General features: G+C 39.2%; 1 protein-coding gene across 3 annotated transcripts in view; it reads right to left on the bottom strand.

The window, feature by feature from the left end:
• The window catches only part of PLCB1 (phospholipase C beta 1), a 627,028-nt gene that overhangs the window by 149,901 nt on the left and 459,832 nt on the right, over positions 1-17,295 (bottom strand). For all 3 annotated transcript variants that reach the window (XM_039531329.1, XM_039531330.1, XM_039531331.1), the window contains exons 12-14: positions 13,557-13,639; positions 2,878-2,962; positions 2,203-2,380 (exon numbers count right to left, since the gene is read on the bottom strand). In XM_039531329.1, the coding sequence (XP_039387263.1) occupies positions 2,203-2,380; positions 2,878-2,962; positions 13,557-13,639 (346 nt within the window). The remainder of the gene's footprint in view (positions 1-2,202; positions 2,381-2,877; positions 2,963-13,556; positions 13,640-17,295) is intronic.

Here is a 17,295-nt window from a genome sequence, read left to right as displayed (position 1 = left end):
ACCTGGCATAGAAAACGTCTCCCCTAATGCTTAAAGTTTGGTGGAGTTATAAGCAACTATAAACGGGGTCTTATAATGCAAAGTGTTAGGCAACCTTAATTTTGGGTAGTGCTATCTGCCTATAATAACTGTTTAGGTTGCAAGCTCTGTCTCTCATGATGTGTGTGAACAGCGCCCTGCACAATGGGGCGCTGATCTCACATGGGATTTCTATGCACTATCATGATACAACTAATAAATAATAATAATCTTCCTGTTCTAAATCTGCATTCAAGAAATCAGCTAGTGACCAACAAGAAATGTAGTATTACCTACTGCTTCCCATTGGCTAAGATCCCTATAATCACCAATTGCCCAGGGCTACGAGGTCCAGATCACGCCCTTGTTGTGGGAGCCCTGGGCACGTGGGACCCTCACAACGAGCCGGTGCTGAGAGTGTGCAGAGTCGGTCGACGCTATGCCCGGCTCATGAGACAGCTCATGGTGTCCGACACCATCAGGTGGTCCAGAGACATATACACGGAGCGCATCACGGGTCACCATCAGTACCAGGTCAAGTAATTGAGAATGCCAGTCAGGGAAATAACCCACTTCCTTCCTTCCCTGACGAACCAAGGGACGCACCTTACCCATGTACTTATTCACTACACCAATACTGACTTGGACTCTAAATACATTCAATGAGTGGCGTACTCGAGATCACTTATCCAATCTGGGTCTATGCTGGTTATGTACTATGTATATACCTTATGAACCTTGTAACCGACACTTGTAATCCCTCATAACCCAAACCTGATCCCAGATGTACCTTTCTTCTTAACTTGTGTAAATTTGATTTTAAACATTAACTTTAATAAATATTTTAAAACTGCTCTTACATACTGCTTCCCATTGGCTAAGATCCCTATAATCACCAATTGTACTGGATAATTAGTTTCAATATTATTTTACCTGTTTCTCACTAGAACACAGGAACTTAAAAAAACAACAAATTAATGTTGTTTGTTATAGGAGTGCAGAACAAATCGCAGTGAACTTGGGTAGACAGATATAGTGCTCTCAAATCAAAAGCAGATAAAGATACTTTTATATATTTTATTTATTGGAAATTGCTCTTCTACTTAGTTTGCCCAGTTCTAGCCTGGAGCAAGTTTTTTACCTTTTCAGTCCAGAAGGTTTACACTAGAAAGCGTGTAAAGTCTAGCTGCATGAACAGTAAGTACTGTGCATTGCGCGTGGGCGGGAGCAGCTACGGGTATAAAAGTAAAAGCATAGTGTGGTGATAATTAGAGAAATCAAAGCTAAGTAAATGCAAATAATCTACATCCATGTATTGGTAGCTGCAGTGTCTCAGGAAAATGAATCTGTTCTCTGCCCAGAGGAATGCACAGCCCGTGCTAATCAATTTATTTGTTTTATTTAGGTGAGTAAAATGGAAACAGAGCAGTGTATTTTCATATGGAGGAGTGGGAATTAATAGGAGTCCCATGGTTAAATATAGGTGCATTGAGCTGAGAATATACCATGAAGTAATACAAGATGTAGGGCCCGATTTACCCTGGCCCTGCACCTTGTGTAGTCGTTTTCCTCAATGCAAAGTACGTGGATGCAAAATGATACCGTTCTGATCTGCTGGCATTTTACACCCACTTTGCACTGCTGCACGTGACCCTACTAGATGTGAGACAGCAGTGAATGGGGCTCTGGGACTTTGAAAGCCAAATCCCCCGCTACATTCTCTCTTAAAGGCAGCAGAACCGCTGCAGTTTCACTGTGCACGGAGCTAAGATGCAGAAAGGCCCTTCAAGGGACGTCATTTCCCTTGCATGCTGCAAAGCTCTGCTCTATGGGGCTTCCCTTTGCGTTGAAGTTTGGAGGAGCTGACTGCACACTAAACTCCCTAAGTGTGTGTGGGGAGGGTGGCTAGATACTATTGCACACAACACAATGCACCAGGTCATTAGATTAGCAGGAAAAACTCTTAAGCCTCAATCCCACTTAGACCACTTGAACAAAGCCTGTTGACTTGGCTTTTGTCAGGGGACAGCACTTTGCCCTCGGTAAGTAACATACCAGCCATTGGGCTAGCCCCACACTGAGGCACCTTTACACTTACAGGGTGGTATAAACAGGACTTAGTGTCAATCACAATTGGGCTCCTTAGGTTTCAGGCAGTAATGTATTTGGGAGATCAACTTTTACCTGCTCCGGGAGATGAGGGTTCAAACCCGCTGGACGTATCACTGCACGTGTTGGAAGCCTGCTCAGAGAGCTTCTTTTTTGAACTTCCGTCGGCAGACTTTTGTGATTTCTTTTTATTCTTCACCAGAATTTTGTACATCAAGTCCATAGGGCTTGGAAGGGGAACACCACTTTCAAGCTTAGAGGAAAGAAGGAGAGATGTGTAATAAATAAAAAGATCCCATGCCAGCTTCTCATTCTCCCCATGATACAATGTACAGTTGCGCAGTCCAAAACGTAACCCCATTTTAAGATGAAGCGTGATTTGCACAACAGGTAGACTCTGTGCTAAACGAGACAGCACCAGTGAAGGCGCTTTAGAAGACAACGAAAAAAATGCACTATGAAATAGCTACAATAAAAACCATAAGAAGTATTATTTCAAATGTGAAAGCCCAGATTATAAAAGAGTAGATGTTAGAGCCAATTTTGATTTAGAGGATTAGATCACAATAATCTCCAGATCAGACACCATATGCTTAAACCAATAGTAGCATAAACTACTTTAAAAACCCCGAACTCCCAAAAGCTAGCAGCTTCTATCTTGTAAGGTGATATATGAAGAACAGAAAACTGAAATATGCAAAAAATATTCAGACATATGTTTATGATCAGGGAAATACCAAAACGTCTTACTGGGTATTTTTCCAGTGGATCCATGAGCAGTGCATCTCCAAAAATTAATCTGCAATATTCTGCCATTTTGGCTTGCTGCTTAGGGCTAGAAGGGGGGAAAGGATAGAATTAAGTGAGACTTATTCCTACTGCAGGCTCAAAGCAGCTGTAATGGAAAAATCTAATATCCCTTAACTAGATGAAAAGATAATTTCCTGATCCTATCATTGTAAATTGTTCACAATGATCTAGATTCATCATGCAATTATTCTGACTTCTCTGACGGCTCTTATCACAGGGATTATACATGAAATAGTACAATAAAGGCACTGGCCATGTGAAGTCATAAATAGTGAAACTGAACTTGTCGCATAGCGACAAATATTCACATGCACTTTACAGAATATAGAAACTGAATATATCAGTTGTGGGAGTGATAGAAATAAACGGTTACACATGTTTGGCGTTTGGAGACAACCTATTGAAATATGTTTTCCTTCATCATACTTTTAGGTCACATCAAGGATTTTCAGGGTATATCTATGCATTTACTTCCCCCTCACCCCCATTTTGCTTTGCTTTTTCTCTTTTTTTTACTTGAGAAAACTTAACAAAAAAGAGAAACGGGATTTTCCCTTTTAATGGCACTTCCAACATTTTGCACAGAGTCACACAGAAACTTTCTCAAACATGGTCAGCCTATGGCCAGTTCTACACTAGAAACTAGCTAGTGATATATATATATATATATATATATATATATATATATATATATATATATATATATATATATATATATATTTTACTGCCAAAGCTTTGTTGGCAAAAGACCTATTTTCAGTGCAGCCATAATGGCATAATTCTGCTTAGGCTGATATAGCTCAGATGGCGTTTGGAAAACAGGCATAAGCACACTTTTTTGGTATAGGAGAGCATTTCTGGTATAGCTATACTGATCAGCAACCTCTTCCGAATGTAGACCTGGTCTTAGCAAAAAGCTCCTGGAGCAAGTAGCCAGATGATTATTTTAGCCTGTAGGGTGGACCACTGTTGAGATTTCCCCTTATTAGACGCTTGTCTGCCTATATCATATTGTACTACAGTAAATTACTTGGGTGGTTTTCATGACATCCACTAGGGAGAAGCCAAACTGAGCAGACTGTGCTTACAGCCAGTTTACCCAAACCAAGAGTGAAATAATGTCTAGATATCATTCTGATGAGAGTTTTAGGACTACAGATAGGTTATAATAAATGCCACTTGCATAGCCTTAGAATGCAGCCTGCAGCTGCAGTTTTTTTTATAACTACAGGGCCAGGTTAAAACTGTTCAACTACAGGTTTGTTTCACTAGTGAAATCAAACAAAAATCAATTTCTATTCACGGGTCATGGACGAACATATAGGAACACCAAGCAGTTATAGTTGCATCTATTGTTCATAACAGAATTATCTATATAAATGAATATACAAGAGGTGAGGCCCTAGGTTTTTTCTGGCAAGTTACAGTCCTGTGTATCACAACATTTGGGAACCCCTTTGTTACAATCATATCTCTTCACAGGAAGTTGAAACTTAGCTGGGTGGAAAATAGTTTTCTCGTCTCGTGAATATTTTTGAGCATTGTGGGGTGGGGTTTTTTTTGCGCATCTCAATTTGGAGAAAAAGTTGAAAAATTTGAAAATATTCATAAACAAAAAAAAGCCAACCCCCCCAAAATTCAGTTTTGGTCATTGAAATGTTTGGTTTTGGTCATTTTGAAACATTACATTTTCAATTTTAACATTTTTTTCTTTTCTAAAACCTCTTTAAAGGTCATTTTGAAAAGGAAAACAGGATTTTTTATTTTGAAAATACTGAATTTTTTTCTGCCCCATTTTTTTAGTTGGAAAATTAATCAAACCTCACCGTTTCATAAACAGTTTGGATTTCGATGAATCTGCATTTTTCAATGGAAAACAATTCGTCCAAAAATTCCCAACCAGCTCTAGTGGAAAGGACAACTGCCCAGGTGACAGAAAGAATTTTTAATCTACTTCTCGACTAACCTTTTACAAACACAAATAAACTAGTGCATCTACTTTAAAGCCCTATTGTACTACTAGGGCAGTATGAAAGAGCCTTAGTGTACATGAGAATCTAGCCAAAAGGATTTGGATAAACTTGCAGTTCAGCAACGTACACTGTTCACATTACTAACACCCCATTCTGTTGCCCCACTTGCTCTCTTGTTATGATTACCAATTATTCATTGTGTGCCAGCAGTGTCCTTGGTAATGGAAAGATAACTGGTGACACAGTGAGTAAAACAGAGATGGGACCAAGCCTGGATGGCATTTGACTCAGAATCTGAATCTCCCAAAGTTCAGCATTGCTCCCATTTAGGGGATTCCATCGTTAGCAGCCATAGGTTAAAACAGTCACAAAGTTCAGTTGTCCACAATACACACGGTTGTAGATTTTAAATGATTCCACAAAGCTATGCTGGGTTTTAAACTGCTGCGTTTTTAATCACTGCAGTATTTTGTTAAAGCTGTCGTTTAAAGTTAGCCAGTTCTGCAAGAAAGTTAAGACGCAGTTTCAGCCTCAGGCATAATATTAGAAAGACGCGTAGGAAGCCAAGAGAGCTAAGAACCCTCAAGGGAATGGTTGGTGCAGAATGCAGTGACTTGGGGGTGAAGGTAGAATGTTATAGTTCTTATCTAACTGGCAGCTCCTTTTCAAACAAACAACACTGACAGGGTGCACAAAACACCCCTAGCTCTCTGTGGAAAGTGGGTGGGTGAGTAGGGATTTGTTATAACTTTGGCCTCCATGGGGAAATTACTATATGCAAGTTCATCTTCATTTTCTCAACTAGTATGTATTTTTAATGGATCCACACACATAGACAGTGTGATGTTCAAAGCCTGTGCCCTTTAAACCAAACCCCACATTTATCTAAAACTTAGGAACAGGCATAAGATCAGATTTTAAAAGGGCACATCAACGGAAAAAAACCCACCCAGATGTCTGAAGGTAGTGAGAGTTTCACTCCTACAGAACAGCGAAATCTTATAGCACTTCAGAGAGAATTTAGGTTTAGAACTATCCTCACTAGTAGTAGTAGAAGGAAATTGTACCATCCTGTCCTAACCCCACATCTAACTCTACATATATCTCAGTTCTCAGTGTGTGAAGAACTAACAGTTTATAACATACTGAGCCATGCAGTAATGATCTGTACTGTATGGAATTGTACCAGGAGTATGGGAAATGAATAAACCCCCAAAAGGTGCAATGGCAAAGGACTTTATTTACAAGATAAAGGAGGTGCATAATACCTTTGAACATTCAATATGCCCTGGTCTACAGTGAGGAGGGGGGAGATCAATCCAAGTTACACAATTTCAGCTATGTGAATAACGTAGCTGAAGTCGACGTACTTAGATCTACTCACCGCGGTGTCTTCACACTCGCGGCGCTGGAGTACAAGAGCCGATGGGAGAATGCTCGGGGGTTGATTTATCACGTCTAGACTAGACGCGATAAATCGATCCCCACTGGATCAATCGCTGCCCGCCAATCTAGCAGATAATGTAGACATACCCTATGCGTTAAGCAGGAAATACACAAACTGATCTTTCTCCCTTTACTTAGATTGTGAAATTCTGGGAGAAGGACCATTCTTTTTGTTTTGTGTATGTACGACACCTACCACAATGCAGTCCTACTCTATAACTGGGTCTCCTAGGCATTACATATAATAATAGCCTATTATTTGTGAACTGTTGCCAGTGTGCCTAATGCTGTACCAGACATGCATAAAGTCACAGTCCTTCCCCAGAAGAGCCTACAGTCTAAAAGATTGTAAAGAGGATCCAGAAAAAGAAACCTTGCTAAAAACACTATTGTAACTCTGGCAAACCAGGTGCCAACTCTTGCCAAGACTGCAGGTATTAGCTAAGTATGAACAGACTCACTGCTGAAGACCAGAGAAGTTCACCTGTATATTAGTTTTGCTCAAAATAGATATTAGCCTTATAAGAATGTATTTAGTGTTTTTTACTCTATGAGATGCTTGTAAATTGCATGCATTAATCTCACTTGTAATGTCGGTATTCCATGTGATAAGAAAATCTGTAGATTTTGCTTTATAACTTTGAAAATGTTTGCTCTGAAATAGTGAGCCCAGGCGTGGGAATCGTCCTCCACGCCACCTGCCCATCCAGAAGAACTATCAAAATCAGATGGGCCATCCAGGAACATCACCATACAAAGGATTGGTTAATGGCCACATCACACCTGGGAAATGCTACATGCAAGGAAGTTCCTCCAGTCCTGTGGACTTGAAAGCTGAATGAGGAAAATAAAACAAAAAGTTTCCATCTCACTCTTCCCTGTTTGAACCCTTACAGGGCCAGACACTCTAAACGGAGGCAGAAATCCCCAGGGTTCTCCCTGAAAGACACTTTGAATTGACAGATCACTACAGCTCCATCACTTTTAGGATTTAGATGTTAAACCATTTGTGTGTATACGTTTACTAGCTTGAAGCTATAAATAATTCTTATTTCTTTTTCCTAGTTAATAAACCTTTAGCTAGTTTATTACAGGACTGCTAGAGATGCTGTCTTTGGTTTAAGATCTAGGGTACCAGTTGATCTGGTCTCTTGGGACTGGAAGCAATCTGAATGTGGTGTGATTTTTAGTATAAGTGACCATTTATCACTGAGGCCAGTTTGTCTGAGTGGCAAGATAGACTGGAAAGGCTAAGGGGACTGTCTGTGACTCCATGGCAAGACTGCAATAGTGATCCAGGAGTTCACATTTGTTACTGGCTTGGTGAAATCTAAGTTTAGAACACACCATCAGTTTGGGGTGTCTGCCCTGAGGTAAGCACTCAAGGCTGTGAGCCACGCCGGAGAGCATGACATCTATTAATATTTGTAATACTAATTCTAGCAGAAAACGGCAAGGTGAGTTTGCCTTTAATTAAGTTTAATCTTAAAATGGGTTTTAGAGGGATACTGTCCAAGGATTACTTAACCTTTTAGCTGCTAGGTCATGAGAATGTTTCTAATTATAGAGATGTCTGCCTTCAGATTTTTAGATATCTTATATTAATCTCACTTCAAAACTCAAAGTCTTTCTGAAGCCTTTCCAATGCTTTCAAGAGTCTAAATGTTTCACACACACCCCCGCTCCCATTTTGTGGGTCCATTTCTTAGTGCTGTTTTTTTCATTATGCTGCCTTTGACCGCAATATTCATTACTGAATGATGATGTATCTTAACATTATAATTATTTTCTATGCTGTAAAACCTACACACAATACTGGATGCCTTAGTGAGTCATTAATGACATTCAGTTTTTATGATTATTATCATCAGTGCCAAGGACCTAGTCATGGACCAGAACTCCATTACATAAGAACATGAGACTGGCAATACTGGGTCAGACCAATGGTCCAGATGCCAGGTGTGTCAGAGAGAATGAACAGAACAGGCAATTATTGAGTGATCCATCCTCTGTAGTCCAGTCCCAGCATCTGGCAGTCAGAAGCTTAGGGACATCCAGCACATGGGGTTGTGTCCCTGACCATCTTGGCTAATAGCCATTGATGGACCTATCCTCCATGAACTTATCTAGTACTTTTTTGAACCCAGTTATACTTTTATGCATCCCCTGGCAATGAGTTCCACAGGTTGACTGTGTATTGTGTGAAGGAATACTTCCTTTTGTTTGTTTTAAACCTGCTGCCTGTTACTTTCATTGGGTGACCCCCTCAATCTCATGTTATGGGAATGGGTAAATAACACTTTCCCATTCATTTTCTCCACACCAGTCATGATTTTATAGACCTCGATCACATCCCCCTTTAGTCATCTCTTTTCAAAGCTGAATAGTCCAAATCTTTTTAGTCCCTCCTCATACAGAAGCTGTCCTATACCACTTATTTTTGTTGCCCTTCTCGGTACCTTTTCCAATTCTAATACATCTTTTGGAGGTGGGGCAACCAAAACTGCATGCAGTATTCAAGGTGTGGGCATATCATGGCATATCATATATAGTGGCATTATGATATTTGCTGTCTTATTATCTATCCCCTTCCTAATGATTCCTAACATCCTGTTGGCTTTTTTAACTGCTGTTGATTATTGAGCAGATATTTACAGAGAACTGTCCACAATGACCCAGAGATCTCTTTCGTGTGTAGTAACAGCTAATTTAGATCGCACCATTTTTGATGTATAGTATGTTTTTCAATGTGCACTACTTTTCATTTGTCAACACTGAATTTCTTCTGCCATTGTGTTACCTAGTCACCCAGTTTTGTGAGATTCCTTTGAAGCTCTTCATAGTCCGCTTTGGACTTAACTATCCTGTATCATCTGCAAACTTTGCCACCTCAGCGTTTACCCCGTTTTCCAGATCATTTATGAATATATTGAACAGCACTAGTCTCAGAACAAATTCCTGGGGAACCCTGCTATTTATCTCTCTCCATTCTGAAAACTGACCATTTATTCCTAACCCTTTGTTTCTTCTCTTGTAACCAGTTAGTGATCCTTGCGAGGACCTTCCCTCTTATCCCATGACTGCTCCCTTTGCTTAAGAGTCTTTGGAGAGGGACCTTATCAAAGGCTTTCTGAAAGTCTAAGTATTCTGTATCACCCTTGTCCGCATGTTTGTAGACCCTCTCAAAGAATTCTGATAGATTGGTGAGGCATGATTTCCCTTTACAAAAGCTGTGTCGACTCTTCTCGAACACCATCTATGTGTCTGATAATTCTGTTCTTTACTACAGCCTGGAACTGCCAAGATCGCCTCTGGAGCCTTGTTTAAAAAAACATGTATCTGGGCTAATCCATTGTGCTAGGTGCTGTACCAACATAAAAAGACAATCCCTGACCCAAAGAGCTTACGATATAAAACAAGAAAAAACAGGTTAATACAGACAGATGGGGGAGGTATGAAGGTACCTGTTTGAAAGTTTAGCAAATGGGCAGTGCAGTTTGGCATCATGGGCCAATCAGAGGCGAGCTTTGACAGCTTGACAGTGCAAGAGAGATGATAAGTAGGGTGGGGATTGACTGTGAAGGGCCTTGAAAGTGAATACAAGCAGGCAATGTTTGATGAGATAGAGAAGAAGGAGCCAGTGGAGGAATGCAAAACGTGGCCAAAGCATCAGACTAGGAAAATTATCTTAGTAACAGCATTCTGAATGGATAGGAACAGGGCAAAATTGCCTTTGTCAAGGCCAGAGAGAAGGTTGTTGCCATATCAAGACACGAGATGATGAGAGCCTGGATAAGTGTGTTAGCTGTCTGGATGGGGAAAAAAAGCTGCCTCTTAGAGATGTTGTGCACAAAGAATCATCGAGATTTAGACAGAATCTAGATGTGTGGAGCAAGAGAGAGAGGTCAGAGTTGAAAATGACACGCGGGTTATGGTTCCACACATGTTGGAATAGTGGTAAGGAAAATGGAGGAGCTAATTCACATGGTATCAAATTCCATGACGTTTAAGTCCTTCTGGGAAAAATGTTGAAAGGTAGTAACAAATATTTACCTCAGGTGATCTAAAAGTCACTAAGAAAAATTACATGACCAATGCATACAGGGTAAAATCATGTACCAGCTGAAGTCAATAGCAAAATTACCATTGACTTTGATGCAACTGGAATTTCACCCAAAATTTTCAGTGAAGACAAATCTAATAGCTGAGAATTATAGGGAAAATTCTGGTCCCACAGAAATAACGGGGAGTTGACTTCCATGAGACCAGGATTTACATAAATTCTCCAGAAGTGGAAGCTACGAAAGTACTTAGCATTATGAACTGGTAGTTAGGCCTGAATGATCATGAAAATCTAGAAGAAAAATAATGTTCCATCTAAACGGAAAGGCAGAAGAAGCATTCCATGAAATTAGATGAGGGATTCTCTGACTGGCATGACTAATTGCCGTATTCTTCAGCAACTTGTGAAGAAATAAAAGTCTCATTATAACATGCAGTCAAATAACTGGAAGTAGCATTTGGCTAGGGCAAAATTAGAAGCTGCACACATTAAATGGGATAATTTATTGCAGCAGAAAGTTAACAACAACCAATACCAATAGTTAATCAACCTTAAAGCCAAATAAAACAGAACACATTTCATATTGCTTTCCCAAATATCCTTTGTTAATAACTTGTTATTGTCATCGCAACACATGAAAGAGCACTGCAGATAATACATCTAGGGCCTGATTCATCTCTCTGTTACTGCAGTTTTATGATGGTGAAACATCATTGATTTCTATGGGGTAACACTGGCATAAAACTGGAGTAACACAGTGCTAACTACTCCTGATTTTTCATCTTCCTGGAATTTTACAATATATCTAGTTGTGATTAAAATTTAATCCCATTTTTAAAAGATATTTTGGCATTTATTTTACCTCTGAAAATAATTGTTTTCTTTTTTGCAATTATAAATTTCATTGTTTTTTTAAAATAAAGTAGAGGCTGGTGCTTTGGAAAAGACCTTATCCTTACTGCTTTTTGTTTAATCTTTAGACCTGAACAGTTGAGCTAATAAATATGTCATTATGCTGATTCTCCTATCTGCCTTTTCTAAACAAAGTTTGTTGATAGTTTTAAAATACAGATTTGAAGAATAAGGATCAAAACAAGCATATTCCTTAAAGACTGCGGGTCAGATTCAGATGTGATGTGTAAAGTGATATAAGTTATACAGTAGTGGGCATGTGTAAAGGAGTCTAATTGAGTGTCAGCTGGTGTAATTTACGTAGGAGCCAGAAAGAAAGAAACCAGTGAAAGAAACTAACAGGTGTAGGATAAAATAGGTCAACCCCTCAACTTCAGCTCGTACAGTACATTTCTCCAGTTTCTCAGAGTGAAAGTGACAAACTGAGATTTCCTTCCACACTCTTTGTTACCTTTAATCACACCTTTGAATTTGGTCACATAGGTACATTTCAAACATCTGATCATCCAGGGTTCCTGATTTCTTTCTCCAGTGGAACGAGGGGTTGATACAAAGGGGTGATTGGAGAGGGAATGGCAGCAAGACCAACAATCAGCATAGTTTCAGGGTTGTATGGGTCAACTGCAGATGAAATGGGATGCATGTGATGTTTCCCTCATTTTTTTGGTGACTGTTTTGCTATGATGTAGAAACAGTCCAGTTCACTATAAGACAATGGAATCTTAGATTTTGCTAAAAGGGAGGGATGAGTAGCCATTTCTCTATATTAATTTTGTTCTGTAAATCAATCAGTGTGGGCAATGAAGAACAGTGCATTAGTATCCACTGTACAGCAAATCCATCTCCTTTTCATTTTATCTTTGTCTAATAGTACAAAAAGTGGGAATCCCAAAATCTTTCCTGACTCCATGACTAATCATATATATGTTAGAGCTTGGGGGAGGGGAGGGAAAGTTTTTCTTTCACAGGACATTTTTCAAGATTTCAAAATTTTTCCAACCAAATTGGCACAGACTGTCAAAATCTTGAAAATTTGCCCAAACCAAAAATGTGAGGAAAAAAATTGGTTCCGGTCAATCAAAACATTTTGTTTTATGTTCAACTTTTTTAATGAAAAAAATTACCATTAACCTAAATTTCTAAATGAAAAGTCATTCCAATCCAAACAAGCAGAACTTCTTGTGTTGAAAATGTCGAAAAGTGAGATGTTTCAACAATTTCAACACTTTCTTCCCCAAAGTTTTTTAAATCGGGAAATTTGTCAGAACTCACCCTTTCCTGCAACAAAAAAGTGTTGGTTTAAACAAATCTGCATTTTTTGCCAGAAAAAGGTTTTGTTGAAACATTACTGACCAGCTCCAATACGTACACACACACGCTAATGCCACTTTGAGGCTCTCCACTAAGTGCTTGGCTATACTACCCCCCAAATTGGTGGGCAGTGATCAATCCAGTGGGGGTCGATTTATCACGTCGATAAATCGACCGCTGAGCACTCTCCAGTACTCCACCAGAATGAGGAGCATAAGCGGAGTCAATGGGAGAGCGTCAGCTGTCGATTTACCACAGCGAAGACGCTGCGGTAGGTAGATCTAAATACATCGACTTCAGCTATGCTATTCACGCAGCTGAAGTTGCTTATCTTAGATTGACCCCGCACGATAGTGTAGACGAGCCCTAAGACACCTACTATGGACAGCTTCCACTCTTACTTACACATGTGCAACCTTCAAGGAAATAGCTGTGTACATTAAAACATATGATAGAGCATATTCTCTAGCTCGCTCTTTCTTTCATTTTTGTTATGTTTACTGTCAATGGGAATTTCACATACTCTGCTGGAGTAGAACCTTACTCCAGGAGTAAGCCCATTAAAATCACTGCAGCTACTTGGGCAGAAAGATACTATAAAACCTGAGTGCAGGTGGCAGAATTTGACCAATAAGTATCAAAACATTCCCCCCTCACATGCAAGGCTCCAATTCAGCGAGGTACCTAAGCATGTACCTAACTTTAAGAAGGTGACTAATCCCATTGAAATCAATCAGACTACTCACGTACTTGAAGTTATGCACATGTTTAAGTACCTTAAGGGCTTACATGTAGGATGACAAATTCAGTAATTACGATGATTGATGATAATGCTAGATAACAAAAATGCTAAATAATCTTGTGTCTTGACATTGTAACACTATAATAAACATTGCAACACTGTAATTACTTACGAATCCACATGGTTTTCAAAGGAAAGGAGGATCGGAAAAGGCGATGTCTTAAATGCACACTCAGCAATAGCTTCTATTACTTCCTAAAGAAAATAGGACACAGATAGGTTACAAACCCTTTATGTCTAAATGAGGTATATTTTGGTTCCTGATCTAACTTATCTATCTGTAAAGCAAACACAAAAGAACTCAGTGCCTTCCAAAACCATGCCCAGACCTTTTATTCTGAACAACCTGAAAGCTCTGGATGTGCTTTTTCAATCTGATCTACAATCTGATCTCCAAACGGTTATAAACTTAAAGTGTTATCTCATTCCAGATGTGTTTTTGTGCCTCTCTGTGACTGAATCAATAGCTTATTGTAGAACTTTTTGTAGGTCATGATTCATTCCATGCCTAAAGTTATACCTTTCATGGATTATTTTGAATAATTAAAATAATTATGTTTTATTTGACAAGCCTGTTGTATCTTCTAAGTAGCACTTTTTTCTTTTCTCGTTTGTTTCTTTTTTTTTTGTAAAATCCGTAGTACTCTGATGCACAAATTTTCAGACCTCTCCTTCCTGTTTGATGTGGGAAAACCCTTCAAGGCACAATATAAAAAAGATTGTTTCATTGAGTTTTAGCATCCTATTGTGTAATAATCTATAAAAGATATGATTCAGAAATGGAACCATTTATTTGTAAAGGCTGCCTTTCCGCTTTGACTGAAGATGGCAATAGTTTATCTACCAGAGGAATCATTTTATGACACGAATTTTAGCTGTGTGCCCTTTTACCCTATATCAATGCACTTATTGTTAGAAATAATTCACATTTCCCTCTTGAAATACAAACCTGCTTCCAGGTGAATGTGCATTAGCATCGAAGGCTGTTACAACCATACAGTGATTAAAAAAAATCATGAGTCAAGCACCAAAAATCATACAATTGAATTCAAAATAATGAGGCTTTTTTAATTTAGTGAGAGTTCTTTTTTATTTGCTTTCTGGGTTTTGAACTTTCCAAGCTAATCTATACAACCACGAGGGTTAGAAATTAATGTTATTCTAATGAAAGCTGAGATTCCAGTGCATTCACACAACTCTAGGGCCTAGGGCTTTAAGAAAAAACACCAAATATAGCGAGAGTTGGCAACATTGAGTGTATATCCTGATATTTATATTTTTCATGTCTCTACAGAGACATCAAATTATATCTATACTGTATGGAGCAGATCCTCACCTGAAGTTAATGGAGCTATGATTATTTACACCAGCTGAAGAACTGATTCTACAGCTATATGACTTTATACATATGTATACATGCACACTCCCTATATAATAAATAGCAAACTTTACCACTTAACTATCTCACTGGCACTCTGACCATCTCTACAAAGATTACTTCTCATGCTCTAGCCCCTGAGCAGCTTCAAAAGCCATTTGTTTTTTCCTATTCAGAAATGTGGAATCTTCCTCCGCAGGGCCTACCATGGGTCAGTTCTATCTAGCAATGGGTTTCTGGTTACATGTTTAGTTGCAGAAGTAAAACTGATAAGTTAATGATACATAAGTAAGTAAAGTCGGATATCTCGTGAACCATGAGAGCTAGAAACAGACACTGCATACCATTGGACAGTACAAAATACCTCCTTGTAGATGAAACTTGCTTCTAGCTCAGGTAGATCACAAAATACTGATGTCACCTTACATTTGTGACACTGGGTGGGATTTTTTTTATTAGTGCCTATGCGACCTAGGCACGTAAGTCCCATTGAAAGCCAATGTGGCATGTGCACCTAAGTCACAAGGATCTTTTGAAAATTCCACCCATTATTATCTACAGAAAGGTTAGTTTAGATCTTTAAGATGTAGTAGCTCTACTCTTTCCTTCTCTTTAGACTTCACCACTCTTGCACATGGACCGCAAGAGACCCTGAAAGCATAATAAAAATAATCAAGCTGCAGGCCCTCAAACTCTAGTGCATAGATCTATTTCTTATTTTGTAGTAGACTTGGGCCAAGTAGCATTCTATGAAATGTTCTTTCTAAGAGACCTGTGACTCATGTCCAGGTGAAAGTGTACAGCATGTGTTACATTTCAGACACCTGCTAGGGAGAGTGAGCAAAATTCTCTTCTCATCTTTGCACAATAGTATGGATAGCAGTGGGAGCTCTGCATGTGTAGGGAAGAGAAAGATAAGCACCCCATTGTGCACTTGGAAGGAGAACTTTGCTCCAGTTATGGACTAGTTCTGTATAGTCATATGAAACTACTTCCTCAGCTGTCATTGCAACTCCTAAGATGGGATGAAAATACTGAATACAAGGGGAGAAAATGAAGTGAGGGGAAAGTCAACTTGAAAAGGTAAGAGCTTGGACACCCTACTGGGATTGGCTGAATCTGTACATGTGAGATTCAAACATTGGGTCAATGAAGTGATGGGCCCTTTTTGAGACACTGGGCTTTCTGCATCTTCAAATGTATACACAGATCCACTTCAGTCAGTGCAGAAATGATGCTAAGATCCATGTTTCATTGCAGCAGGAGCATGACTCACTTAAAATGATTCTCCAAAGAACAGACACAAAAAGTACATATATCTAGAAAGCAACTCCTGACTTTGACAAGAGGAATATGGTTGGTTTTGCTAGAAGGCCATATACCTGCAGTGGCTCCCAATCTGCAGCAGACAGAAGCCTCACAAATTGCTCTGAGTCATGAGAGGAGACAAAAAAATGAATGAATGAAGTTGTCTCAAAGTGAATTCATATTACTTTTTGTCTCTACACTTCAGAAAATCTATTTATGTCAGTCAAAACCGATGGTCTGAGCAAACAGCATTGCCTATGACAGCCATGCCAAAAGCACGAACTGTTTAATGCCTTAGCACTGAACATCCAGAGCCAATGATCGTTCAGAACTGAGTCACACACCTCTGATGTGTTCTATCTACTGCTTTGCTTCTTCTACCTCAGCCAGCATACACTTTAGAGGCGAAAAGAGAAGCAGCAAGAAATAAATAAATAAGTGTAAAAGGACATTTGCATTAGGGGTGACTGAAAGGTTCTGATTATACTCAAACTTCCCTCCCACCCACTTCAGATGCCAGCAAGACGTGAACTGGATCCTGAAATCTCCCGGGCCCAATTCTTGTGTATGCTTTAAGAGAATCAGACAGATTTTTCTTTATACTCTTGTACATGGCTGAGGAGAGATTGAGAACCGCCTTATTTAATTAAGCAACTTTCAGAAACCAAACTCTACACCCATCAGCATCAACTGTTTTCTCAACTGTGAAACGGGAAGTAATAATAGTACCAGGGGTTGTATTTTACAATTTCCTGTGACTTAAATCTATCAGCAGAGAGTTAGAGAAAAAGAGTGAAAAAAGCAGAGAAGCAGTGCAGTGCAAGTGAAATATAGGTACTTTGTTGTCGTGTTACTTGGTTTTTAAGTGAATGGCTATCAAGACAAGAAAACACTTGTCCCTCACAGTGAAAGAGACGCACACAAAATCTGTAGCTGTTAAAGTGGCCAAGCCTATCACCAGTAATACAAGGATACTTCATAGAAGGATGATATTTTCCCAAATGTCGTCTGCATATTAGTAAGCCTAGAAATGTATTTCCATGGAAAAGAAGTACCTAAAGTTAACAGTATCAGAAGGGTAGCTGTGTTAGTCTGGATCTGTAAAAGCAGCAAAGAGTCCTGTGGCACCTTATAGACTAACAGACATTTTGGAGCACGAGCTTTT

This window comes from Mauremys reevesii, linkage group 3 (genome assembly GCF_016161935.1).
Source record: "Mauremys reevesii isolate NIE-2019 linkage group 3, ASM1616193v1, whole genome shotgun sequence".
Lineage (NCBI taxonomy): Eukaryota > Metazoa > Chordata > Testudines > Geoemydidae > Mauremys > Mauremys reevesii.
The sequence above is the reverse complement of the archived record's forward strand: the minus strand, read 5'-3'. Positions and strand labels throughout refer to the sequence as shown.